At 36.8% G+C, this 27,952-nt stretch overlaps 1 protein-coding gene across 13 annotated transcripts in view; it reads right to left on the reverse strand.

Moving 5' to 3' along the window:
- NCOA3 (nuclear receptor coactivator 3) overlaps positions 1-27,952 on the reverse strand; it is a 75,819-nt gene continuing 47,867 nt past the window's right edge. For 8 of the 13 annotated variants that reach the window (XM_052684290.1, XM_052684292.1, XM_052684298.1 and 5 more), the window contains 22 exons: positions 25,525-25,600; positions 22,246-22,353; positions 20,007-20,179; positions 18,622-18,722; positions 17,487-17,661; positions 16,736-16,924; positions 16,381-16,482; positions 15,440-15,580; positions 14,944-15,091; positions 13,670-14,055; positions 12,546-13,426; positions 11,587-11,722; positions 10,331-10,522; positions 9,505-9,744; positions 8,663-8,789; positions 7,991-8,162; positions 6,906-7,202; positions 5,888-5,992; positions 5,223-5,445; positions 4,847-5,021; positions 4,175-4,316; positions 1-3,219 (listed from right to left, as the gene is read on the reverse strand). In XM_052684290.1, coding sequence (XP_052540250.1) covers positions 3,208-3,219; positions 4,175-4,316; positions 4,847-5,021; positions 5,223-5,445; positions 5,888-5,992; positions 6,906-7,202; positions 7,991-8,162; positions 8,663-8,789; positions 9,505-9,744; positions 10,331-10,522; positions 11,587-11,722; positions 12,546-13,426; positions 13,670-14,055; positions 14,944-15,091; positions 15,440-15,580; positions 16,381-16,482; positions 16,736-16,924; positions 17,487-17,661; positions 18,622-18,722; positions 20,007-20,179; positions 22,246-22,343 — 4,215 coding nt within the window. In that variant the 5' untranslated portion in view covers positions 22,344-22,353; positions 25,525-25,600 and the 3' untranslated portion in view covers positions 1-3,207. Of the gene's footprint in view, positions 3,220-4,174; positions 4,317-4,846; positions 5,022-5,222; positions 5,446-5,887; positions 5,993-6,905; positions 7,203-7,990; positions 8,163-8,662; positions 8,790-9,504; positions 9,745-10,330; positions 10,523-11,586; positions 11,723-12,545; positions 13,427-13,669; positions 14,056-14,943; positions 15,092-15,439; positions 15,581-16,380; positions 16,483-16,735; positions 16,925-17,486; positions 17,662-18,621; positions 18,723-20,006; positions 20,180-22,245; positions 22,354-22,431; positions 22,540-25,524; positions 25,620-27,952 lie in introns of those variants that run through there. The other 5 variants (XM_052684301.1, XM_052684300.1, XM_052684297.1 and 2 more) reach the window with 5 other exon arrangements.

Below are 27,952 nucleotides of genomic sequence, written 5' to 3' on the forward strand. Positions count from 1 at the left end.
TTCTGATTTTAAATAGAAACCTTTATTTACATTATTATTAACATCCAAACACAAAAATCAGAAGAGCAGTAATACCTTACAACCAACTCTTTTATAACTCAGTTCCCAAGGTTTTCTGTTCTGCAACATAGATACAGATATTTCAAGCAATACTTAACGTAAACTAAACTTAAATGCAATTCTCAATACTGTATGCCTTCTCCTGAGAATTTTTAAAAATATTGCTCTCAACATAACATGGTTTTATACTTGCTGTATCATTCAATCACCTGGTAGTCTGCACATAAGTTCAAAAATAAAATCTGTGCTAATTGGTACAACATTCAAATAGTTCTGTTTTATAACTGAAAAGTGGTCCTGATTTCCTAAATTTAAAAGCAGAATTTTAAACCTAGATTGGATAAAGGTACTACATATGAATTTTATAACACGTAGTTTCTGCCATCAAAAGAACAAGAAAAACAAGCAGCAAAACTGTGCTCAGTGTGCAGCAGTGATCAGAGGTGGCTGTACCAGCTAACTGCCCTCGTACAGGTGAGCAATGTTACATGGTTGTTTCTGTTGCATAAAACAAACTAGAAAAATCTGCTGCTGCAGAACCAAATCAGAACTGGTGGAGACATAAATGCTGACTTGTTTCAAGGTAAGTTTCATCTGCTGCAGCTGGTAAGCTTTTTGAAGTAGATGTAGGATTTAGGATCAGTGTTGCCAAGAAAGATGTTATCAATTCATTATAAAAAAATGCTTCCTCCCTCTCCCCCCCCCCAGTCAAGTTTAAACTAAAAATCTTTGGATTCAGCAAACAAGTAGGTACTGTATGAGAAAGCTCCAACATTCAACATACAGATGAGAAATGATGATCCTTTATAACACTGGCCAAGTTCCAGTTACACACAGATGTATAAACAGAATCGCTCATAAAAACAAACAAAACAGGGCACAATGTATAAAGTAGGACACAGTCTAAGAGCTCACCTAATGAAAGCAACCAGGATTTGTAGTTTCCATCAATATAATGAATAACTACAAAATACAAGGACTGTTCCACTCCCATTTGACACAAAAAGCAAATGCCTGTTGCCTTTGGACTTCAGCAGGCAGCACTCACTCAACAAATAGATACGTCCTAAGAAATAAGATGATAAAAGTTCCTCAGCCTTTTAAGAGTTCTGCATTTAAAAAAACCACACAGGAATTGGACTGAAGGTTTCAAATAAATACTTCCCCCAAAACTATATATTCGGGTCTAATTGCAAAGACAGGGTTGCATAAAAATAGATGGAATCTACATTTTCTTTGGAACACAACTGGCTGTATGCTAAGGAGGAACATTCTAAAGTTTTTTTCTAGGTAAGTTATGTCTATTAAAATGGAAGATCACTGCCTATTCTTAAAAAATAAAACCACCTCACACTTACAGTACCAAGAAGCAATTGAAAATGTGTTTGTTTGTTTGTTTTTTCCTTGGGAAGTTAATTTTCCATTCTACAATGAACAACAGTGCAAAAGCACCATGTATCTTAAACATTTCTGGGTCGTCCCTTATGGAAATGTACAGGTTTGATGCACTGTAACTGCCTGAGACCAGAGAAACTGCAACAGGATCTTCATCTCAAGGAACCAAAACAGGAGGGGAAAAAAATAACTGTCAGCAAATAATACAAACAAATTTGTAACCAAACTTAAATACTAATACAAGAGAAGCCTGCTCAGAAAAATACATTCATCACTATTAGAACAATCCAATGAGGTGCAGACATTTGGTTAAAGTGTGGCTTAATATCCTGAAAGATTTACGGATGTCCCATAACAAATATTTTGCAACAGGGAGGCTTCTTTTGAAGAACGTGTAGAGTTCATTAAAATTGCCCAAAAAGACAGAATCTGCAGCCATCAGCTGAAAAGGCAAGGTAACAGAGCAAGACGTGACCGCCATGACATCGCAGAACGCAGAGCCTTTTTGTCCAACTGCCAAATGTAAAAATAAGCGTAACAAAGTGCTCACAGGTGGAGAAAGCATTGAACAACTGGTCTTTATAAAAAGCTACATGTTAAAGATGTAAAAATAAATGAAGTGTTGAAGACCAAAGACGGGAAAGGTGTGGGCCAAGGTCACCCAGCTTCAACGTCATTAATTAAAAAAAAGTATTCTATTTGGACCTCAACTACGCTGAGTTTACAGAAATCAATTTAGTTAAATATTTAGCTTCACAAACTCTGCAAAAATGAGTTAGTGACCTACAAAAGTCATATATATAATACATTATCTTAAAGAACATATTTACAAAATTTATTCACAAAGAGAAAGACTGCAAAATTCTGATTCAGACTGCAGTGCCTTGCCTTGAGTTTTCTGGAGTTATTTTCAAAATGATGAAAGATTATTGCTCTGATTTCCACACACAGAAAACACACTATGCAGTCTTTTCAAATAATTTTTAAGAGATTGTGTTTGAGAAGGAACACGAGTACACCCTACCTTCATATTAAGTCCTTATTAAAGATATTGCATTAATCCATTATATAGTCTTCTATAAAGTGCACTCAGCTGCACATCAATATGTAAATATTAGTCACAATTGCATTTAAATAATTTAAATTTATCATCCTCTCATTTTACCCCTTGGCATCAATTGACAGGATTTTGGAATAATATGTGCCAATTCATTTTGCACTGATAACTTTGCCTGGGAAATCCTGACTCTTGGGGGGTAGGGGATTAAAAGCAGCATTTATATTAAGGAATTCATATAAAAGAGTCAAGGCTAGGAACTACATTCTCTGTCAGATATTCTTATGAGAGAAATCAGAAAATTCTTATCGCTGTGATTTCTCCAGGCACTTTTGTCTGCCTGTAGATGAAGGGCTTTGGATAGCTACAGTAAATAGACAAGGTATTTCAGGGCTGGCTCTACCCATCATACTTACTTAAACGCCATTGCCAAATTCACATTTCTAGAGGCAGAGCGCCAAAAATATTTATGACCTTTTTTGTACAACACAATATACAGTAATACAGACTGCTTCTACTAAAAAAGTCTGTTTCTTCCTCAGTGAAATAACTTAGGACATCGCAGTGATTAGCAGGAAAAATCACTTCCATAAGGCCAGGACCGTTGCCACGAAGAATGCGGAACTCTCCTCTGTAACACCAGTGCATCTTTGTAATGCTCCGCGCACTCTTGGTTGGAGATCCAGCTGCAGGTGTCAGCAGTATTTCTGTTGAAGAAAGGAAAAGGGCTTCATCAGAGAAAATTAAAACAACCTTTGCTGGAAGAGCTGGCTAACGTGTTGCATTTTGAAAAGGAAAGTACTGATAGTCAGTTTTTAAGCAGAACAGTGTTATAGTTTTCCATTTTTTAAATAAATGTGTAGAAAAGAAATGCTGTCCCAGAACTCCCTACACACATTCTTTGCTTATCTTCACTGATATGACTGCTGTGATGTGGCTGTGGAAAATCCGACATTGCTCAGTCCTTTTCCCCTCTTTATAAGGGTAAGGCCTCTCATCCCTTATTTGTCTTGCAGAAGTCCTCAGGTTACTTCAGCCACTTCCCCAGGTACCTCATCACAAAATTTCACAAGGTCCTGGTGTAGCTTATCTTATATCTCAATCTTACATTGCCCATTCCTTGGTATTTTGTGGAAAAATTACAGCAAAAGTTTTTTTTTGTACTTCACCCTTCTTTTCAATATAAGCTCACTTTTCCATTAAATATGTGGCCTAAATTTTCCAGTGTCTTGCTATGCACACATAAAGTATTCTCAGGTAGTGTAAGAGTGAGCATCATCACAAGCAGCTTCTAGAAAATACTGTACTACCAGGGAGGGTTCTTAGTCCAACTCATCTTCATTCCTCAAGTTGCCTTTCACAATCCCTGTGTTCTGCTTTCTGGGTTTCTCCAGGCTCCCTTTGTTGCAGTCCTTTGTGCAGTTTAAACTTTGATCCTATCTGTGATACTTCAAAGATAACAACTTAGCACTGCTGCTTAGGTTTATCATGGATTTGATTACAATATCACAAGAAATAACATATTCCTTGGGACACACAACTTGCAAGTCCACAGACATAAAGGCAAACAGAACAGAATTGTGCCAGAGGAATGACTTCAGTATATCATTCTCAATTGGAAAAGAGTCAGCAGTTCATCACTCCTCCTTATGTACGACTTACCTGGTCCGGACCCATAGGCATCCCTGACATAGGCACAGTGCTGATGTTCATCTGCCCAATGTGGCCACTGCTGCCATTCATGTGCATCATACTGTATGTTGCAGGATTACCTTGATGGCTGAACTGCTGTTGTGGGAAAGAACTGAAACACAAAACGTCAACATTACATTTCAAGAAGTTTACTCATCGTTGTATTACAGTCCCTGCTCCAGCTGCCCACAAATGAAAGAACTGCTACCAACAGAAGCCTAAAACTATTGCTGTACTTCTTTCTGCTTAGTCTATTTAACATAGAAATACAAGTTCCCCTCCAAAGAGAAATTCCAAATTTTTAAATACATGCAGAAGTATGTGCACACATTTCCTCTTGCACCTTAAGGCTGTACTGTACACTCTTAACACTATTCTGTACCACCACATTTTCCACAAGTTATTTTTCCAGTATACAATGAATGAATGTTGTTTCCAGCTGCTGCAGAGATCCAATACAAACAAATGGAGCTGGATACATTTAATCTGTTGATTTCAAAAACCAGAGCAGGATCAAGGACAATACAGATGTTAGAAATACCATTATATTTCCCTCTTCTAGATCCTCTTCCTAAAACAATTTAACAATGTTTCTCTGGGCAAAATGAAAGACAGTTTTTGAGCAACAGCTGCACAGTTCACCTGCTCCTGGCCATGCTCCCCGACGGCCAGCCCTTCATCTCAGGAGACTGGTACATGGGTGCTGTCTGAGGATGCTGCATCATAGGATTCTGGGAAGGTCCAATTCTTGATGCTATCATTGGATTGGGAGGGCTTGATACTCTGCCATACGCAGGGTCAGGCTGTTGGCTTATTCCTAATAAGACAAAGAAAAATTCCCATCAATTACTTAGCACTCTCAGTGTATTTTCTTACAGGAGGGGAAAAAAAATAACCTATTTTGTAGAGTATTTTCAATTTTTCAGAATGATCAGAATTTAGTCAATTTGGATTAATAATAAAAGGGAAGAGAACACCAGACAGACATAAAAAAAAAATCTGTTATTAGTACTTGTACCATAATTAGGTGGATAGGAGAATTGCTGTGGAGGAACTTGAGCCATTGGAGGGCCAGTCAGACCACTATCTATGCTTCCTGAGGCAGTCACATTCGGTGGTGGACTGAAGGCCTGAGGTTGTTGCTGCTGCATCATCATTGCCATCCTCTGTTGTCTAAAATGATGACTTATTAGCTCCCTGTTACGCTGAGCCACCATTTGAGCATTAAGAAAACCTTGCTGCTAATGCCCAAAGAAAAGAAAAATCATATTAGAAATTTTTTTTCAAAACAAGTTGCAGTCAACCACTATGCTCACACTCTGAGACGTAGTGTAACTGTTACCAACGCAGAAAGTTAATAAATCCACTGCTAGTAAAAAATTATCAAAATATAAGACTAAGGCATTAAGTTGTTGTAAGTACTTAACAGGTGATGCAGTAGTCTGCTATTTCCTACATGGAAAAGACTAGCACACTGCACTGACAGCATGGAGCAATGAACAAACCCCTCAAGTCTCATGAATAAGAAAATGAGAGAACTCATCTTTTTTATCATTATAGATGGGAAGGAAAAAAAGAAAAAATAATGCTGTCATACCAAGAAAAGTAAGACCCATGCTCTGTGAAAGATGTGTCTGTACAAAAATGACTGTTGCAGAAATGGCCGGTGTAACACTTACTTACCTGTGTTCCCACCTGTGGCTGCATCACTGGTCTCATCACTGAGCTATTACTACTGCCCGCATTTTCCATTTTCATTTCAAGCGCTTGACGGGTTTGATTCATAAACTTAGAAAAAGATATTTTAGCAGTGTTAGTTTGAAAGCACCAGTACCTGCTCAAAATACTGGCAACCACTTTACCCACCTCTTGATTAAAGAACAGTGGTTAATTTTTCTTTGTTGGATACACATTAAACACCCAGCTATTTATTATTAAGCTCAAAACAGACATACAAAAAAACCCCATTCAAACAGTACAGCTCTTAGGGGCTTTATTTTTCTCTTCAAATTAGCACTTTTTAAGAACAAATATAAAGCACACCATCTCTTTGTTCCCAATCACATTATGGACAGAAGGTTAGTATTTTAAGCACAGCTGCTGGTATGTTTCTGTCTCCTTCCATCTCCCTCACAATACTGCAATTGCATGCAGCTTGAATTAGTGTAATGGAACAGTCAAGACAGAACACACTATTTCCCAAGGATTTAACCTTGCCATTCAATGTCACACAGCACTCTCTGTTCCCTGAGTTTTATTTATAAATTTTCCATTATCTAAACCTTCACCACATCCAAGAGCATTTCCCAATGGCCACAGTACTTCTTTCCATTCAGCAGTATATTCCATACTAAAATCATATTCAGGGAGTTTCAGAAGAAAAACTAAATTTTAGCATGGACATTGAGATCATCCAGATCTATGCACTACAAGATTACTGTTTTAATTAGCAAAAACTTGCTCTGCTGCCAGAATCAATTAAATCTGTAGTGAGGTGGATGAAAGATAAATACTTGTCCTAATAAAGGTTCTTTCACATCTACAGGTATTGGGCAGAAAATGTGAAAAGCACTGTTAAAATAAAAGTTCCATTCTTAGAATCACCTGCTGTTGTGCCAACTTCTATATTCCTGAAGCAATACAGGTTAGTGCACACCTCGTTCTGAAAGAAGACAGAAAAGTAGAAGCAGGAAAAGATTACCTGCTGCCCCTGAAGCCTCTGCTGGAGCTGCATGCGGAGCTGCTTTGGTGTATTGGTCCGAGGTCTCATTGCATTTGCTCTGGGATGCATACTTTGAAGTGGAAAATTGTTTTGTTGGCTCATCTGATTCATCACGGAATTAAAGGATGGCTGCTGTCCCTGGATGCTATTAAAGCCTCCTGGCAAGGCTGTGCCCTGCCCTTGGTAGGGCTGACCATACAAAGAAGGCTTTTGGTCAATCATCACTGCGGATTCCTGACCTTGAAATGAATCTTGCTTGGGTTCCAAAGTTTGCCCCTTTAAGAGAGATAAAACATATATTGCTATTGAAAACACTGTCAAAGTATGAATTGCTAAAGAAACAACGTAACTAATGCATCATACAAAACCCAGTCCTTTCTTGAGTAGAAAACAGCATAAGCAGATTGCTATCACATTTGTCTCTGGGCAAGTGAAAAGCACAAGTGACTATTAATAATTTACTTGAAAATCATTTCTGCTGATCAGTGCTTGCATAAGCAGATCAGTATCATTATAAAAGCCTTCTGCTCTTTTAAACTGCAGTTTAAATCATGATTTTGTGTTTTCCAGTGAATTCCAAAGTACTGAACAGAATTTCTTTTTTCCTATTTGCTAGTCATGCAAATTCAAGCTGAAATTGAAAGAGAGAGAAATATTCTATTTGTTAACTGCCAGTGAAACATTTCAGTCCCAGCTCAGTTATATTAAGGAAACCTAACTCATTCTCTGCTTACAGATTGCAATGGTTTACACTACCTGAAAACATTCTAAAAAACTATATACCAAGGCAAATGATAATGAACATAGATAAGAGGATACCATTTCATTTACTTATTTAACTCAAAAGAAGTTTAATCAGTACTGAAGTTCTCCAATGAGAAACATTACTCAGAAGAAACGTTTCCAAAGATTCAGAAAAATGGACACAAGAAAGTGAAGCCACACATGTAAATGAGGAGATGAGGAGGCTCTCTTCATTTCTTTCCCCCCCCCCCCTCCCCAAGAACCAAAATATCACAGGCTTTTGGAAAAGAGAAAAGTGACCAGGATCTCTTCCTTCTTACTTGGTTTACAAGATCAGGAATTCCTAGAGCTCTGTCAATTTCTTCCAGGCTTGTGACATCCGTATTGCTCAGCAATGTGTGCAGCTGATCCAAAAGAGCCCTTTCATCATTCTGGCCTTCCACACTGGGTGTTGCACTTAAGAGATCATCCAAAGAGTTTCTCGCTAATTGTCTATAAATATTTAAAAAAATGCAACCATGATGGACTGCAAAGGCATTTGCTTAGCTTTCATACAGTACATTATTTATGTACATATTGGCAATAAGTACTATAATCACCCAGAAGACTGAAGAACTTAGGGCCCAAATTTAGGTCCTGAAATGCCCAGGCAACTGCCAGCTAGCCTTGAATAGACATAAATTTTGTTTTCTCCTCGCATCTAAATATTAGCTTCTGCAGGTGCAAAGAAGACAATTTCAGATTTTCCCAACTCTTTTCTCCCTGCCTCTCAACTCAAGGATTGACTGATTTTGTTAGGACTGCCTTTTGTGCAGCTGGTTTAAACAATAACCATCCATTTGGTGATAGAGAAGAAGCAAAGCTGGAGACACATTTTGACTTTCTTTACCCCCTCTGTATATACTGCATTGATTTTTTTCCAGGTCTTAAGTGCTCTTGATAAACAGTGAACAGTCACAGTCAAACTTTTTAAAAACTTTCATTAATTCTACCTGTTTTGTAAACCCCGTGATGCTTGCTCCATGGACAGCATGTTGTCAGGCCACGATCCTGGCTGGCTGACTGGCCCTGGCTGTCCGTAAGGATTCCCCCCCATACCAATGTTAATCTCATTTGACCCTGTAATGTAAAACAGTTGTTTTTAAAGCAAAAGGTGCCACCTTGCTCTCCAGTGTTCACACAAAGCACTGTGGATGATCACACAAATAGTGAAGCAGCTTCAAGAGCCTTCCAGTAGCATATTTCAAAGTGCATACACATATATAAATTGACACTTAAGATGACTTCACAAATACGAGAGACCAAAGATTTGAATATGAGTACTTAAATGAGTACCTGAATTTCCAAAGTAGTTTCACATGAAATTTGGACAATCCATGTGAGATGAGTTTTGAAAATCTCAAGAAAAAGCTTTACAAAAAACAATCCTCATCACTAACAAGTTCATAGCAAAAAAACATTTCTGTTAAAGATTATTAAACTAACTAGGTAGTGCAATTAATTAATTTGATCAAAATACTAATATCTTCATCTAAATCACAAAAGGCATCTAGTTCTGGGACTTTATGAGAGAAGTACTACAATAAAGAAATTAAAAAAATAAATTATCCAAAAAAGATCTGTAAAATCAGCTTGAATAATCTCTATATGAAATTGAACACCAGAAAATAACACCAATGCCCCAGTTAGGGGAGACCCATAATCTTAACCTCAGTAAGTACAGTCTTCAGATGAGAAGCTACAACTGTATCAAAGCAAAAAGATTTTGATGATGAATGCCTTGCTAAAGAAACTGAGACAGTGCAAAGTATCCAGGAAAAAGTCAAGAACTTACTCATATGCATCATTTGCTGTTGTAGCATTGGTCTTGTCCCAGGGATGCTGTTAGAACGGATGGGCAGCCCAGGCATAGAGCCACCCACTGTGGGTCTGGGAAGGGATGCACTGAACTCAGCTCCTTGTCTCAACATGGAAGCAGAACTTGTAGGTTCCAATCTGTTAACCTTCGAGTTTGGCAAACCCCAGTCCCCTGATTGATGTTGATTCATAGATACACTCCTGTTGGGAGTACTTGCTATAATGAAAAGTGAAAAAAATGATGTTTTTTCACTGAGAATGTACAATGTGCTTTTGTTTTATAATTAACTGGATTTTATGCCTTTTTATGTTTGCTCCTTTTTTTTTTTTTTTGTTTTGTTTTGTTTTGTTTTACCAGCAAGGACACCTTTCAATGACAATGCAATTCACCTAACATCTACAAAAGCAATTAAAGCTTACCGTGCCGTGTTTAAAATAATCAAACCTTTATATTGATCTAAATATATTTTAAAATGTTAATGATTGACTGGCATTATTTTTCTTATTCTTGCTTTTATATATCAAAAGCATAAATTAAATTAAAAACTCATAATAGCCCAAAATCATTTAACTATTAAGTAACAGTAAAGTACTGGTAATGATATACAGATAATAAACAGCTGCATTATTACAATTTTAACTAGGGATAATATTGAGAAGTATTTATATGCTGATTAAGAAATATTCTTTAATGTTTCTTCTTCCAGATACTATAATCTTCTTCCTCATACTATAATCTTGTAATGTTCTTAACTTTAAAGCTTTTTCTTTTACAATACAAATTACTTGTATAGTCAACAAACCAATATTTGCTCCAAAGCTTTCCTGGTTTTCAGTCATCCTTGGACTTCCACCCATCAAGTTTTGCTTTTGTAACATGGAGAATGCATTGACATTCCTCACTGAAGCACCTGAGCCCACAGGGCTGTCTAAAGACATGGCTCTGTTGAAAGGCGGACGGGCTGTCTGCACAGACTGAGGACTCCTCATACCTGCTAAAGAATTATATATTTTGAACAGAAAGAACTATTAGCAACTTACATAAATTGTATCTACTTACAGGTATGTATTTTTGACCTTAAACAAGCCAAGAATAGCTATTCTGCTTATATTCTCATTGCCCATATCACTCTTTGAATACATACTTAAGATATTGTACAGGCAAAACCAAATGCAACTCCTTTTGGCCCTTGACATTAAAAAGTTCATTTTAATTTACTTTCCACAATGAATCATGTTTCTATCATTCTGAAATACACTAATATTACAGACACATTAATGCACATGAGTAGACTCGACCAGCCTTTGGATAACTGACATGGAGACAGAAACAAGGCAAACAGCTCCTTGTTTGAATCAGATGCAATCCAGAAGCAGTATGGCTTTGAGCTCTTCACACTATGTGGACTTATTAGTGAGATCAGTGTGCTCCACAGCCAGCAGTATCAGTGGCCCTAGATGTACTTACACTCGATTTCACATTTTTCATTATTTCACGATCCACCTCCTTCAGTTACCTCAAGCAAACTACGACCCCATATAATCAAGAGATGACCAATGTTAAAAAAGTAACTGACAACTGTAGTGATACTGGTCTCTCAGCAAGGTTAATCCACTCTATTATTCAGCTTCCTATTACAATGGATCATTCCTTTCAATGTCACAGATTACTGATTAAGATTTGCAGGTCACAAGATGTTTTCATATCGAATGAATGAGAAATCAAAGGCTTGCCATCAATCCCATATTATTTCCCTACATCTGCAGGGAACACAAACTCTATTTCAATTTACAATTGACAAAACATTTTTCCTGATGTCTTGCCTCTGAGAAATCCATTACACAATCCCTGAAAAAAAACCACATCATCAGGAACTGAAGTTACCTACAACATACACAGTGAATAAAGTTAAGTGCTGCTATTTTGCGTTCTGTTTGTCCATGAAGATACAGCAGATCAGAATGCATTCTCTAAGGAACTGAAGATGCATTATGTTTACATCAGGTAAGAAGAAAGCCCCAGTTTTAAAACAAAGTGATTTTAAATGAAATTCCTTACTCAGTGGAGCATTTCCTTGAAATAATGCTTGCTTTGTTCCAAAGTTACTTCCACTTGTAGACATAGCATTATTATAAAAGTCTGAACTAGTCAGATCCCCTAAAATTGCATCCAAATTATCCAAGTCTCCACTCATCTGAAAAAGAAGCAGTAAAATAACAAAGGTTATTTATTATTGCACAGATATCCTTCAGCTTTTATTTAGTTACTCACTCATCTTAAATGACTGTACAATCTTTTAATTCACTGGCACTACCTTAAGATTCCTCCCAATTTCCAAAGATCTTCTAATATCAATTAGCTTATTTTTTAGATTTTGTTCATTTATTTTTGACAACGAGAAGCAATTGGAAGCACAGATAAATAAGAACATTTTTGAATATAAAAACTGCAGTAAATATATTGAAACAAATACGTAGATATTTTTTAACTTATACTTATTTGAAACATTTTCTCTCATTTAAGGAAAAAAGTACTAGAACAAGTGAATGAACTGCAACCAACTTATTTCTATTTTAAGCATTACAAGCTTTTGTGCATTGCTTGCATTTTCAAACTGAAATTATGTAATGTCTGCTGGTTCTGCCTTTTGCTATTGCATTGCCAGCTAATTGTGGAGGCAGTTAACAGCTCCATTTCCTAATAAGCCATAAAGATAAGCACATGCAATGAGAATCTGCTAAAGATTTCATTTTACATAAGGATTTGTAAATGCATACTACCTTAATCGTACCATAACTTAAAGTTTACATTACTCCAGGACCACAGTACAGCACGTTTGCTACATATATATCCCATAGTTCTATCTGTGCTTTCTCAGTTACAATAAAACCTCAGCATGTCCTTTCCCACCATTTGCAAACACCTCTAATGGAAACGTTTACACATGCATACGTTGTCCTTTTACCATTCACTGCAATGTGAAAATACTGCCTTGTTCACATTACATTACACAGTACCTCTTCTGTTGGTTCTGATTTTATTTTCATCTCCTTTTCTTGACTGGAAGTAGGAATAGTAGAACTACTGCACTGTCCCATTTTATTATCCACATTTTCCACTTTTGGCTTTAACTCCTTGGAAAGCGGATCCTTAACATCATCTTTATCTAACAGGTATCTTAGTAAAGCATTGTTTTCTTTCTTCTTTGGGCTCAGTTGTTCCTGCTTGACTGTACCTTCTCCACACGGGACTGTATTACTGGTGTCATGATATGTGTCTTTACCAGTAGCTTCAGCTGTTATTTTGGCAACCTCTGCAGGGGAATTACCATTTTGCAACAATTTATGTAAAATCCTATGCTTCTCTTGCAGCAGTGACCCATGCACATTTGAGGAGGAAGACACCCCTCCAGATGTTGATGAGGAAACTCCTGAAGGACTGGTAACATTGGTAGAAGATTCCTTACAGTTAGAGTCCAAAGGTGAATTTGATGCTGCAGAATGTCCTCTTTCATCTGAAGAGCATGTGAGTAGCTGAAGCAGCTTTTTATGCCCTTTGCTTTCAGATTGTCCTCTCTGACTTTCAGACGCATCCAGACTTCCCTCTTTACTATCTTTTTCACTAAGGACATCCCTGCTGTTTGATTGGCAGATGGAACTTTCCACTTGACTTTGTTCACAATACAAGCCTGAAGGGCTTTTGGAGTCCTGGTTATTTACTTTATTTTGCTGAGCTATGCTCACATTTGGAGAACTATCCAATTTTGGACCTGGTGAAGAAAGCGTTGATAGAAGGGAAGTTCCAACCCCCTCACTAATGGCTTGAAGAGCACTAAGAGAACTGCTAGAGAAAGTGCTGTTGCTGGTGTTGCTGGCAGATCCCATTGGAGAGTGCATACCTGTATCACAAGATAGAGATCAAACTTATTAGATTACAGCACTTTTTGTATCTACCTTTACTTCAGTATTATGTGTGACTGCCACACTGGGTTAAGTTCTTAAAAATAAATTTTTACCACAAAATTAGCTATACTAAATCTATGTAACGTGTCACAGAATTGTTAAAAAGGATGACAAATGGAATGCACATAAAAGTGAGAAAAGAAAGCTTTAAAAAATTATTTATAGTAAAAATAAAATACCTGTAACTGGAGAAAATTGGTGTGAATTCATTTTTGGACTCCCGCGATTCCTAGTAGATATCATTAGATTCTGTTGGTTGGAAGTTAAACCAGGACTACCATGTGGTGGGCTACTTATATTCAACCCATAACTGTTGCTCTGATAAGCAGAAGATTGCATTCCTGGTGCAGAGTTCACTGGTCCCATATTACCAGGGCCTCCATATCGAGAGCTACTCAGCTGACCCACTGTACTGGGATCTCCCATGCCGTAGTTCCTGTTCTGCATTGGCATGCCTTGACCAGGTGACATGTTCATAAGACCAACAGAATTTGTATTTCCAGCCACTGTTGTTCTGATGTTTTGCCCAACTGCATTAGGATTTGGTCGATATCCATTTTGCTCTCTGTAAATTCAAAAACATCCCCAGAGGCCCCAAGAAAATGAAGTCAAATCTTATTCAGAATCAAGTGCTTCAAAGAAAGAATAACAGGATAATTTTTTTTCCTATAAGACCAATGAGAATTCAAGCATCTCCACAAAAACACAACTAAACTATGTCACTCATTCGTTCATTACACCTTCATATGGAGTTAGTTACAAGCATATACAGTATCATCACCGCAGCGTAAAAGCATTCTGTTTCTTCATCAGCCATTAGTTAGATTTATCAGTTAAAACACCTTTTTTTACTCAGCCTTTCTGAGTCAACGCACGACACTATTCTGTGCACGCTAATGATACCCTGAAGAGTCTCAACTACTCATTTTTCAGCATCTGAAGGTATTTTACTGCCAGAAGCAGAGAAACTCCCCCCAGAGAGTGGCATTTCAGTTACTCTTGCAATCAACAAGAAAAGGTCACAGGAAGCGCTATTTAAGGTACATATGAATCATCAGTAATGCATCTGATGGGGTGGGCTGAGTTTTCAACTGGAGTGCAATTAAAAACAGAAAGATAAAGCATGTAACTAAGCATTTCTATTTCCCCTTAATCGTTATATATGTTAACTCCCAAAAATAATGAACTCAACCACAAGCTTCACAGAGAAACAGGGGAAAAAACCTCTCTTTTGACTGGGACTGTCATTCTGTCACACAGGTAAGTTCAGAGGCTGTTGAACAAAATCTTAGATTGACACATTTATTTGCAACTCTTGCTTCCCAAACATTCTTTTTCAGTTTGAGTTGTAATTAAAATATTTTGGCTCAGTCTTTTTCCAGGTATCTTCAACATCAGTTGTATTTTTAAAAGCTATGACATTTAGATGACAAACAGACACCAATGATTTCACCTTTGAAGAAAGTGGGTGGAGACAAATCCATGGCGGTCATTAGTTACTGGATTTCTAAACACTTTACTCTTTGTTTGTGCTGTCACTATAGTCCCATCCGCTAAGGAAAAGCGATACAATGGTGTTTCAGCATGGCCTTGTGTATAAGCTGTGAAGGGAATACAGAGAATCATTCATATTTAAAAGCACAAAAATTGCTAATATGCACTACATAGATTTTCAATGAAGTACCAGGAAAACTATCAACACAGGCACATTAGAAAACCAGAAACAGAGTAACTTCTGTCAGAATTCCTGTTTCTCAGGAAGTCATCCTTCTTCAGGCTGCACATAGGTGTTCACAACAAAAAGGGTAACTAAAAATATGGAAAAAAAATGGAGATAGGCAGAATTTTAGACTTTTTGTTTTTCAGAAAAAACAAAACAAAAAAACAAAAACAAAAACAAAATGCAGCCACTGAGAGAAGCAGTAAGGACAAACACTGCAGATTTTCACCTTCATGATAGTGGCGTTTGTTGGACCATGACTGTCCATCATTATGGCATAAGAACCTCTGAATACACCGGCGAATTGTATCCTCAAAGCCAGGTCTCATGGAAGATCGTAATGAGTTTGTGTCAATGTTGACAAGTTTGCCTGTTGCAGAAAAGAAAATATGCAATATGAAATCTTTATGACTACACCAATCATTTTGTATAAAGGCTCCAATGTCACCATTTGAATTTCTCAGCCTAACACCAAACTTTGAGTATAAAAACGTTACACTTATGAATAATCTGCTATACGAGAGTATACTGCTGCTTGTTAAAATATCAGTGTTCAAGGGGATTAAGATAACGATAAGAGAGGAAGTTCAAACATCTGGTTAATGTCAGAGCTTCTAGAAAACATACAGCAACTTTGTCTCTGGTTACAGGCAGCCAAGGGATGCCCAGACTGTAAAATTCTCAAAAATACTAACCAGCTACATGCACAAACAAACACCTTAAAAGTAAATCTAAAATCTGAAAAATCCCCATATAGATGATCCAAGTACATCAATGTAAACACCATAAACATTAGCTCACCAACTGCAGAAACATACAAACACTCTAAACAACACTCATTACTTTCAATTATGATCTTAAATATTTCTTATGTGTGAATAAAAGCATAACAAAAACACTTCAAAATGCTGCCAAGTAAAGAAACAAGTAATGTTTTATACCAACTTGCCAAACAAAGCCATACTAGCATATAGAAAAAAATGTGTCCCACTTCTGTCATTGCACTTCACTGCCAACAACAGTATATTGCACAAAACAGCTAGGAATCTTGTTATGAATTCTGCTAATTACTACAGATAAACAAGTAGTTTACATACTTCATTTATACAAACCAAGAGCACATGGACAAAAAAGTTACCTTAATACCTTCATCTTGAACACATTTCTCACCTGAAAGATCATGTCTGGTAATGAAGCTCTCTGGATTTGTTGAAAACACTCTTTCTGCAGTTGCGATGCGACGTGCCACACAAATCATACAGGACTGTAAATCTGTATTTAAAAAGAATTTTTTTTTTCCATTTTCTCTCCTGTTTTATTCTGTAATATAACCTTATGAAATAGCTGAAGAAGCTTGCACTGTTTAATAGAGGTACATAAACAATGAGAATTTAGCTTCTTGCATTGTTTCTAATTCATTCAAAAAAGGGACTGCATAAACTACATATTTCATCATAGCACCAAGTAACAAAAAGCTCTACTCAGAGATTTCATTTCTGCACAGCAATTGCACAAAATTTCCTACCTTCCCCCTCTTCCATTATAGCTCTTGGCTGAGATAAAGCAAAGCACTGCATTGTTTCATATCTCTGGCGTGTATCCTGGTGGCTGCCTACATCTTCCAAAAGATCATGGGGAGTTTTCACCATCATCCGACAATTAAACGTATGACTCTTCTGTCTAGGTGTGTCATTGGTCCAAGCGACTCCATTAACTTGGAAGAACACAGTAAGAATTCATAATGATTTTCAGATAAAATTCATAACCAATTTGTCTTAATTTAGGTAACTTGCTGCTAGATTAGAGATGTTAAAGAATTGTAAGATGCTTTCTGAGTATACAATCAGTTCTATAAGTTGGGAATAGTAGGAGTGCACATCAAGTTAAATTCATTTCCTAACATGATGATTGCAGTATTACTTAAAGGAAGGCTGAAAAGTCATTTCTTAAGAAGCCATATTTAAAAAACAAGCAGTTCCCTCAGCTAGTCATGTAGTTTTACAGAACACGTTCCTTTAGAACCCTTGTTTGAAGGTACACGTAAACAAACTGCAAAGGCTAAAGTACAGTGTTAATTTCCAGCACATTTATTTCTAGTGGTGTGCTTTAGTGAGAGCATACTGTACTTCTCAAGATTAATACACTTCTGAAGTCAAATTTCCTTTGTAAAAGTAATTTGTTTTGTAAGGTCATCCATCACAAATTGGTTTGGTGTTCTTCCTCTTCTGACTGTTTGCAAACAGCTTGATAACAGGCAGTATGTCAACTTTCATTACCTGAAGATTTAGGTAAGTTTTTAAGGAAGTCCTTCCGGTCCTCTTCATGCAAGATAGCATAGACACTTGTATTAACCAAATCTTCCTGTTTATATTGCAAATACTGTGTGACATTTTCTGACACAAATACTATGTTCCCATCTCGATTGACAACGAACAGGAAACCGTCCAATGCCTAAATAGCAACACAGCATATGAGACTGCATAATTCTGAATATAATTTAGTTTAAAAACTTCGTGGGTGCTAAATGCCAAGTCATAATACATGCTTTTATTTTCAAAAGTAGAAATGAGTTGTCACACTTTTCTGCACAGAAAATGGAATGTGTTAAGGAATGATTTCAATATCCCAAATCTGCTCATTTGTTATTCAACTGAGATTTGTCACAGTGATAACCAGCCTTCTTATTTTATTCCTTCTTTATCTGGAAACAAGATAATGAATTGATAACATTGTTTGTATAGCTGGCAAATTGAAATAAGAAGAAATGTAGTAGAACAAGTGGTGAAAATAGTGTATTTTCTTAAATGAAAGAAAATTCCAGTTTTATTTTTTAAAAGTTTCAAAAGTGTCTTTTAGATGCACTTCATGGGACTGACTTTTTTGGCAAAAGGAAAAAAATATCTGCTATGTTTAAATATTTATTTATTTATTTTGCTTTTTGTCAGTTATTAGATTAGCTTACTTGATAGCAGTGGGTGAATGTGCTCCATGTTTCAGAAATAAAAGCAGCAATACACATCGCAGATCCCTACTCCTCATAAAATCTCATTGATTTATTTAGACAGCTAACTCTCAAAGCAAAGAAAACAATATTCCTCATATTGCTAAGCACATCTTTAGTAGTAATTTACTAATGACTGCTAGAGAAAGTAAAGAACTAGAATATGAGAAAAAGCCAAAGGCTATTCTATTCTTCCCTTCCACAGACCATTTCAGTGAAATTAAGAAAACAAAATGGATTTTAATTCTGATCCTTTCAAATTGTTATACAAAACTATGTCTGAAAGGGTCAGAGATAAAATGTTCTTTTATACTATTTCACTATAGGATTGCAGGCTCTATTGTAGTAGTTTCAGCTGCTCTAAGTATTTATTTTCCCTTGGGATTTACTAAGTTCTAATTTGCACTTGCCTGTAGTAAAAGAGGTCCCAAGGAGTCCTTATCAATAACTCCTTGACCTGTGGAAGACACATCAGCTTTCTGAACATCATCATCATTGGAAACCGCTTTTCCTGAAACCCAGAAGATGTATTTCAGTAAAGCAACGTTTCATACAAAGCCTACATTTTATTATTAGAAGGTAGATTCTGGGAACTATGTGAATTAAGGGCAAAAAGAGAGGCAGTAATGAGAGAGAAGATCTCATATTAGTAGCTCCTTATGAGCAGATTAAAGGACATGACTACATAATACCAAACTTTAGTGATCATCTGACTGATGGATGAGTTTTTCAATGGCCATTAAACTCACTTCTTAGCACATCTCTTCTTGCTGGTTTTAATTTGATTATCTCATCATCACTGGTCACAGTCAACAGGACAGTGCCATCACCACTGTTCTACAAACTGCCTTTGGCTCATATTAATGTGTATATGTGCACATACATATATATGTGTGTGTGCATATGTATGCTTGTATGTACATACATACAAACATATATATATATATACAAGCAAAGTTACATTTTAAGAATCAAAACATCCTAAATAAATAGCATTACTGCAGGAAAAGGTGCAACAATCATCCACATCAGGCAGTAGAATTACAGAAAAGAAACAGTAAACTTTGTTCTGTGGATTGTGTACTAAAATATAATAATTATTACACTAATTATTACACTAGGTTACATTAGAAATACCTTAAGAACAGAAGACATCTTTTCAGAATTGTCTTAACTTGTCTCTAAAACTGGCAAATAATCACTCGATATCAAACAATATCTTACTGCCCAAAGGAAATATGTACACATGACAACTTAGTCATTTGAAATACAGGTACAGAAATATATGTAGTCATTTGAAATATATACATATTCTATCAGTATGCATTTTATTTTTTTCTGTATACTTTTCATATCATACCACTTAGGTTTACCCTCACCAAAAGAAATCAATGAAACTTGATGTATTGGAATTTGTTTATTTAATTGTCCCTTAACGTGACAGGCAACTGTATTTGGTATTCTGTACCATGAGATGGCACAATACCATCAATACCTAGTTTCACTGTGGGCCAGCACAGGCTTAACTAGTATTTTCAGGGAACTTGTAAGAAAGGCCACACACAATTTTAAAGCACTGATTTCCAATAAGGAAAAGTAATGGCAAACAGTGGCTTACTTTTAAACAGCACGTTATTGAAAGCACGTTAAAGGTTTGGTTCAAATAAAAATCTGAAGTATTTTTCAGTTATGTGCTATTATTAAAACAATACTGGATTTCCCGTGTTACTACTGCTTTGAAAAAGGAATCACAAGAAAAAGAACTTATTTGTTTTGGTTTAACAGGAAATTATACCTTGCTCCTTTATCTGTCGAATCTGTCTCACAGTTTCTTTTAAAATAGCACATTTGTCTGGTTTGACATTGAAATTGTCAATGTCGCTCAGATTAGCAGATATCAGTTCAGCCAGTTCTTCAATGTATTTGCTTTCCTGCTCACGTCGACGCTTTTCACCACTGCAGGTCAGACTGCAAACCAAAAACATTATACATATACTTATATTCCATCATATACAAAAGCTGTGTTCACACCATGAACTTCAAAATCTCTCTCCTAACACCTGTCTATTAAACCTAGCTGGTAGCCATTCTAGCAAGAGGAAATCTGAAGGGCACTTTGTGTACGTTTTACACTGTTATTTGTTTTTTGTAGTCCAGTGTTTCCTTATGTTGTGATTTTGTTTTCTAAGAATCTTAAGTACCAGCTTATCTAAAGAGGGTATGAGAAGGACATTCAGCTAAAAAAATCCTCCTGTTGAGTACTCCTTTTCACATAACTGTAGAAAGCAATGCAGTCTCTTGTCAGCCTCCTTTTCTGCAGACTAAACAGTCCCAGCTCCCTCAGTAGCTCCTCACAATTCCTGTTAAACCAAGACTGAGCCCCAGGGAATACTGCCAGTGACTGGCTGCCAACTGGACTGAATTCCATTCACCAGGCCTCTTTGAGCCCGGCCAGCCAGTTCTTCAACCAGCAAACTATGCACCTCTCCCCAAACCACGAGCAGCCAGCTTCTCCAGAATACTGCAGGAAACAATGTCAAACACTTTACCAAAACCCGAACATCCACAGACCTTCCCCCATCTACTAAGTGGATCATCTTATCATAGAAGGAGACCAGGTTGGTCATGGACGACCTGCCTTTCATAAACCCATGCAGGCCGGATCTGATCACTCAACTGTACATGCCATGTAATGACATTGAAGATTATTTGCTCCATAGCCTTCTCTGCTGCTAAGGTCAGAATGACAGGCCTGTAATTCCCTGGATCCTCCTTCCTGCCCTTAGTCACATTTGCTCACCTTCAGTCAGCTGGGAAGTGGCTGACTGAAAGTGGCTTGATGAACACTTCCGTCAGCTCCTTCAGCACACATGGATGAACTCCATCCAGCCCCACAGACTTACAAATGTTCAAATGATGTACAGGAGAGGCTACTTAAATTTCCCCATTGGATTATAGGATCTTCATCTTGCTCCCTGCCACCATCTTGTGGGACTGGCCCCTGAGAACTGGTCTTACTAATAAGGACTGAGACAAAAAATGGCATTAAGTACCTCAGTCTTACCCTCATCTTTCATCACGATATTTCCTATCACATTCACTAAAGGATGGAGATTCTCCTTAATCCCCCTTTTGCTGCTGATGTACTGATAAAAGCAGTTTTGTTGTCCTTTACTGCACTAGTCAAACGAAGTTCCAGTTAGGCTTCAGCCCTTCCAACTGTCTCTGTGCACAACTTGACAACAGCACCGGAGTCATCCTGAATTGTCTGCTACTTCTGTTGGAGCTCATAAACTCTCCTTTTCTTCTTGAGTTCCTGAAGAAGCTCTGGGTTAGCCAATTTCTTACACGATGGAGGAAATTGGCAAGGAACAGCAGCTAAGTATATAAAAGGGAGAAATACTGGTACATGTCTGGTATTTTGATGAAATTGGGGACTGGTTTAAGAGGTTTTACTGTATGGGAACAAGAATACAGAAGACTAACAGAACTGTTATGTGTAACAGAAAGAAAAGAAGTGAGAGGGAGATTGAAAACCCAGTCCCTCAGATAAGTGAATTTCTGACATATTTCAAAGAGGAGAAAGAAGGCAGCATGGAATACCAAAACTCAAGATAAGACTGCAGAGAACAAGTCTGGAGAAATGAAAGTCAAAAAAGCAGTGAACTTATTCCAATATTCTGTGGTGACTATAACTTCCAAAATGAGACATGTCAAGTCAATTATCAGATGTAAGACACTGACTTTGTAATTTATGTGAAGCAACACGCTTTTCTTCCTTAGTCTTGTAATCACAGCTTCAAACAGTGAGTTCTTATACATTCACTCCATTAAGATTTATGTAAGTCTATTTAACTGTTCGTAAGCTTTGCAGATCTGCAAATTACAGTACACTTGGCATTTTCACAATCAAATTCAGCTTAAAGAATTTTTCAATTAAACAAAATGATTAGTTAGAACTCACACTAAATTGTTATGAAAAATATTTTTAAAAATCCATAATTCAAAAAGCAGAGAAGACTGAATAAACCTACCTTGCACCTGGAGTATCACAGGGCAACGGCTTGCGTTTCCTTGACTCACTGGTCAAGCTATCCAAGGAGTTTTCTCCTAATCCACTCATCCTGACCATACATCAGCAACTAAAAGTAATAAAATAAGAATTCATTTACTATTTCTCCAGGGTAAAAGCTCCTAAGTACAGTTAAAGCAGCAGTTACCTCGTTTGAGGTTGAGGGAAAACATCCTGCTACACCACTAGGTGACAGTATATCGCCAGATAACGGCAGGAATAACGTTTTCTTCAACCAAGCAGCTGGATGAGGAGGTATTCATTCGAACAGTTTCAAAAACACGTTACATAAACAAACTATGATCATGCAGAAAGCAGTTAATTATCTGAAGCTGACGTCTGACAAGAACTTATGACTCACAAGGTCTTATGCCTACAGACATCATGCTGAGGCTGAGTCCAGAGCTGGTGACAAACATCCCCCTCACACTGGGGCTTTCCCCCCACCCCACAGCTGCATTCCCAGTCCCAGAATAACGCTGCAGTGCTGAGAGCTATTGCGGAAAGAGAGCTCAAAATGATAAGGCTTGAGGATGGCTCAGGAAGGGTATGGACACAGGAAATGTCAGAAGGCAAGCGTAAGGAAGAAAGATATGTTAAGTAGTTGAAAAATACATTGAAATAAATAAAACATTTTAAGTAGTTGAAAAATTCAGCTTGGCTGCCTCAACTTTCAGCATTTTTGTGGAATGCAATTTGGCTTGCATTAAATGATTTAGAATGGGAATGCCACTTCTTGTGTAATATTTGCCTGTATTGACAGGTTCTGAACTCACAATAGAATCAAATAGAACACAAAGTTATTACATTTTGTCTGTGGAACATGATAGACATCACAGCAGTTCTACTCAAGAAAAGCTTTTGGTGCATACATACCAAAGAGTGCAGGAAGAAGGAAAATGTGTTAATTGATGTAGCTTCTTTTCCTTCTATTGCACTCAAGTAGGCTATGGGAGCTTTCTCCATCTTGAAACTGCACATACACATTTTCCTTCCCCTCTCCCTAAAAATCATTTTCTCTCTATAAGCACCTTTACAAGTTGAAAAGGCACATAATGTCTAGAACAACTACAACTGCTTAGCTAAGGAAATTCTAGAAGCTTATTTGCACTACATATAGATTTACAATATAAGTTGTTAACAGGCAAACCGATTCTCCTGCTGCAGGAAACCTTAGCAAAAGAAGCCATTACTAAGTTAATAATGAAATAAATCATCAGTTAGAAGGCATCAGATGTAATGATCATCTGTTGAATATGAACCTGTAATTTCTAATGCACTAAAGGGTTTTTCCCAAAAGATATCCAGCCTTTAGGATGATTATTTGTGGGTGGGTGAGTGGGGGGTAGATGTTACTCAAGTTTGGAAGAAAGCTCTGAAATGCAGCATTTAGAAGTTAATGTTTTGATGCTGTTTTATCACTAAAAGCATTTTTTTTTAAATGAACAAAGCATTATTTCTGGCCTGTACACCTGTAATATTAGCTAGATAGCTGGTGATAGAAAGACTCCTTTACTAGTTATGTTGCACAGTCTCTTTGACCTAAGGAAAGTATTTTCTTTAAAAAAAAACATACAGAGAAATCTTTCTCACTTGCTTAATGAAAATACATGTATAAGCTAGCTTAATCTGAGTCAGTTATTACATAAAACTAGGAAAATGTAAGATGTACAAGTTTGGATAAGTATTAATTACCCAAAACATAGATACTATGATCTTTTGTCATACAGTATTACTCAGAATATCTGAAAGTTAGATATGACTTAATGACTGTCATGAAAAATTTGACAACCATTCTGCTATTCTTCTACCAAGTTGCAGGTAAAACTCAAAGTGTGGATGGTGAACCTAATACATAAAAAGATAATTAACAGTGGGACTGAATTAGGAATCTGAGCTCCAAGTATCAGTATGGTGTTACGTATCACTACGTGGTGTGATGTGCTTTTTGGTGAAACCTGTATGTGGGTTTGTGCTTAAGTTGCAATAAGCCAGAACAGACGATTATATGTGAGGAAAGAACACTGAATATCAGTTCAGTGACAACCAACTAGATTTTTCTAAAATGTATCTGTCCCTGGTTTATATAACTTATAGACAGAATTACTCAGGAATGCCTAATTTTAAAGCCAGGTATTTAATGACCAATAATTCATATATGTATGTATGTATGTGTATACATATAGCAGATATACATATCTGCTATTCCAAGTTACCAGAACCAGCATCTATTTATAATTTCTACAAACACCCATTACTACACTGGAATACTTTACTTATTTCCATGAAACATTTTGTAAAATAAAGATTACACTCTATTTAGCTCTTCAAAACAGTTGGTAATAAGCCATACCTTGTTCTGTCCAATATGAATTTTTCAAAAGAAATTTGGAAACACAGTCCTAGCTCTCACCAAATAATTTAAAAGACAGGCATTTGTATGAAATGGAATGTTAAAATTGAATGGAAGAAAACACAACCAGAGCACTCCTAAGTTTACACTTAACACAAATGTGAGAAAAACCAAGATTTCATCAGCAGTTAAAAGCCTTCAAAGTGAAAGACATTAAATCCATTGCTTGCAGCAGTACTGAACTACTACATACTGATCCTACATCCAACACGAGAGTGTAACCAGAAGCAGCAACGTCTGGATCAGCTGGTCCTCACTTCCACGACTATTTGCAAATAACACTGGCAATAGTGTGCAATACTACCAGATTTACCTTTGCAAACGAAGACTTAAATTTTCTGTAATTTTTCTCATACAGCAAAAAGAAACAAGAAAAAGAATAATAAAGGTCTTCTTGATCATCAATAACTGTGTTTGCCTCTATCAACTTTTTGCTATAATAAATATACGTATTCATGGCATGCAGCACACTTGGAAGCTCTTATGTCTGAGCTGATTTCTTATTTGAAGAATTCACTAGGGAAAAAGCATGAATTGCCTCTTAGCATTCCCTAGAATAAGCCAATTATGAAGAACTAAATCAAACCAGTCCTTTTCAATGAATCATGAAGATGATCTGAAATTTGTTTTTAATTATATATAATTTTTAAATATTAAATATAATAATCTTAGACATAATTCAGATGACTTTTTAAGACACCAATTTTAATAAAATGACTTACTCAGAGGAAAGCCCTAGATATTTAAATGTAATTTGCTGTAAATAAAACTAAAGGCGTTTCATTCAGCAGTTTCCTATTCTCAGTGAAAAAAACATTTCTTACTTACCTGACCTTAACAAACATTCAAGCACAGGATGCTTTTCATAGGGTCCCCAGAATCAAAAACCATTTTAAGTCACATCCTGAAAAACAAAAAAGGCTCTACATGAAAAAAAAAAAAAAAAAAAAGAAGGAAAAGAAAAAAAAGCTGCATTCCCATTTTTTCTTTTAATCTAATATTAACAATCTCACCAGAAAAGAAAATAAACACTGTTCATTTACTGTAGCATGAAAGAAATTTAAAACTCATTTGTATTAACTGTAAATGTCACCTCTGGTATGTGCCAAACAGCTAACAGTCTGAACTGCAACATCATAGATACCTCCAAGATAGATGTCCTTTCATATAGGAATAGAAAATGTACTTTTTCCTTTAGAGGAAATCTAAAGAAAAAGTTGATGTTTGATCTTGGTAACTTAGAAATCAAAGTAAAAAAAAGACTGCAGCCCTGAATTAATTATTTTGTGATGATTGCCATGCAAAAAGCTCAGTGCTCATCCATTCTGTGCCAGCTTGGGCACACTGTACATAACTGGCACGTGAGAATAACAAACTCCTTTCACAGCTATATACACTTGGTTTTCTGTTACCCTGTTTTCCTATGAAATTCTGGGACTGATTAATCTATATTGCCATGCATCTTATAGAAGGTATGATTAAGTGTACTAATTAGTGAGATTCTGGGTCTCTACAGAGAATTACGGGAACTTAGGAAAAGTTTCAAACAACAGCTGTGTGATTGAATTGATTTACTGAAAATTGCTTAAAGCACTAGGTAAAGCAGAGGCTGTTCAAGCTAATTAGAAAAATAAATTGCTCCTGGGAAATATTTATGAGACACTCACATGTAAGCACACACCATAGGCCCATACGAATCAAGAGTTTCAAAATGGATCCTTCCAGTCTGACTACTTAACAGCTAATCACCAGTAGGCAGGTAAAGGAGTTTTATTCAAGTACCTCATTTCTTAAGAAAGCAAACTGAAGCTTTTCATATCAACTGGTTGCATTCACATTCATCTGCTGCTCTAACCATCCCTCTGACAATGCTGACTGTAGCTTTGTTTGGATGTACTAGAATTACCAATGAGAAGGCTGATTAAGAATATGGTCACATAAGAGTAAGTAAGCATCAAGAGTAAATTGTCTACTCATTAAATACTTCACCAGCACCATTTCAAGCTCTATCAACCTCTGCTAATCACAGAAACCTCAACAAAACCATGCACACAAAAAAGGAAAATCAAACAAAATCCTAAGATGCAGTGTCAGAAACATTTGTTTGGACAAATGAGTGAGAGGAAATTAAATCCTTCGGCTGTTGATTCCCACAAAAATGCTGACCAGTTGTACACCACACCCAGCTACAGCTTGCCATCCAGCTTTCACAGGGATGCTATTACACCAGCATGGGCTACTCACTGATGTTTCTAATGGACTGAGTTTATGGAATTAGAACACCTCCATCACATTGACAGTGTTGAGTATGATGTGAAGCAGAAGAACAAAGACCTCAAGGATTCTGTATGACTGGAAGTGCAAGGGGAAAGGGGGGAACTCTGAGAAAGTATGCTGAAAACCCCACAAGGACACCTCTCAAGTAAACATTCACTATACGGATGCAAATATTTGAGGTGCTTTAAAAGAAGATGAAATACAACTTCTCAAAAAGCACTGTGGTACAGTAACTGAAGGAAGCTTCTGAAGAAGCCTACAGAAGGGCCCTGGAAGGATTTAAGGGCATCTAGAGCAGTATGTGCTCTGGTCACACACTGCAAAGGGCCATCATTTGGGAACTGTCACCTAGCAGGGCAGATCCCAGCATTCCCAATTCCATTCTGTGGGCCAGCAATGAACTAAAGCTAGTTGAAACACAGAAAAGAAAATCTTACCTTAGTGTAAACAAAATTTACAACAAATTTTGCCATAGATCAAAAGTAAATCTCAGACCACAAGTTACTACCACTATAGAAGGAAACAGGATATTAAAATACTGTAAGTCATTACATTATCATCTACAAGACTTAAATGTAAAAACTTAAAATTTTTGAAATTTAAAACACATCCTTCTTTTTCAACAATACATCTCCTGCTCGTGAAAGCCCAAACTCTTAACACAGTGCAGCTGACCATTCAACACTTCTGTACTTCAAACCTACTGCTTTTGAGTACAGAGATTACAGACAATTTTCTAACATTTTAAGTAAAGAACATTTTATTTCAACAGGGTTGTCTGTTCTGCTTCAACCAAACCAGCACAGCTTACTGGAAGCAGAGCAATGCAGCAGGTGAATGCCAGTCTCAGTGTTGCTCTGCTGAGCATGGCACTGGGGCTCAGCAGAACACTTCCCACCGGCTCTGCCCATACCAGTACCACTGCCAACACGTGAGCACACCATTTCCTGTCTATAAGCTGTTCGACTAAAAAGTAAGG

Source organism: Tympanuchus pallidicinctus, unplaced genomic scaffold (genome assembly GCF_026119805.1).
Source record: "Tympanuchus pallidicinctus isolate F22 unplaced genomic scaffold, pur_lepc_1.0 scaffold20, whole genome shotgun sequence".
Lineage (NCBI taxonomy): Eukaryota > Metazoa > Chordata > Aves > Galliformes > Phasianidae > Tympanuchus > Tympanuchus pallidicinctus.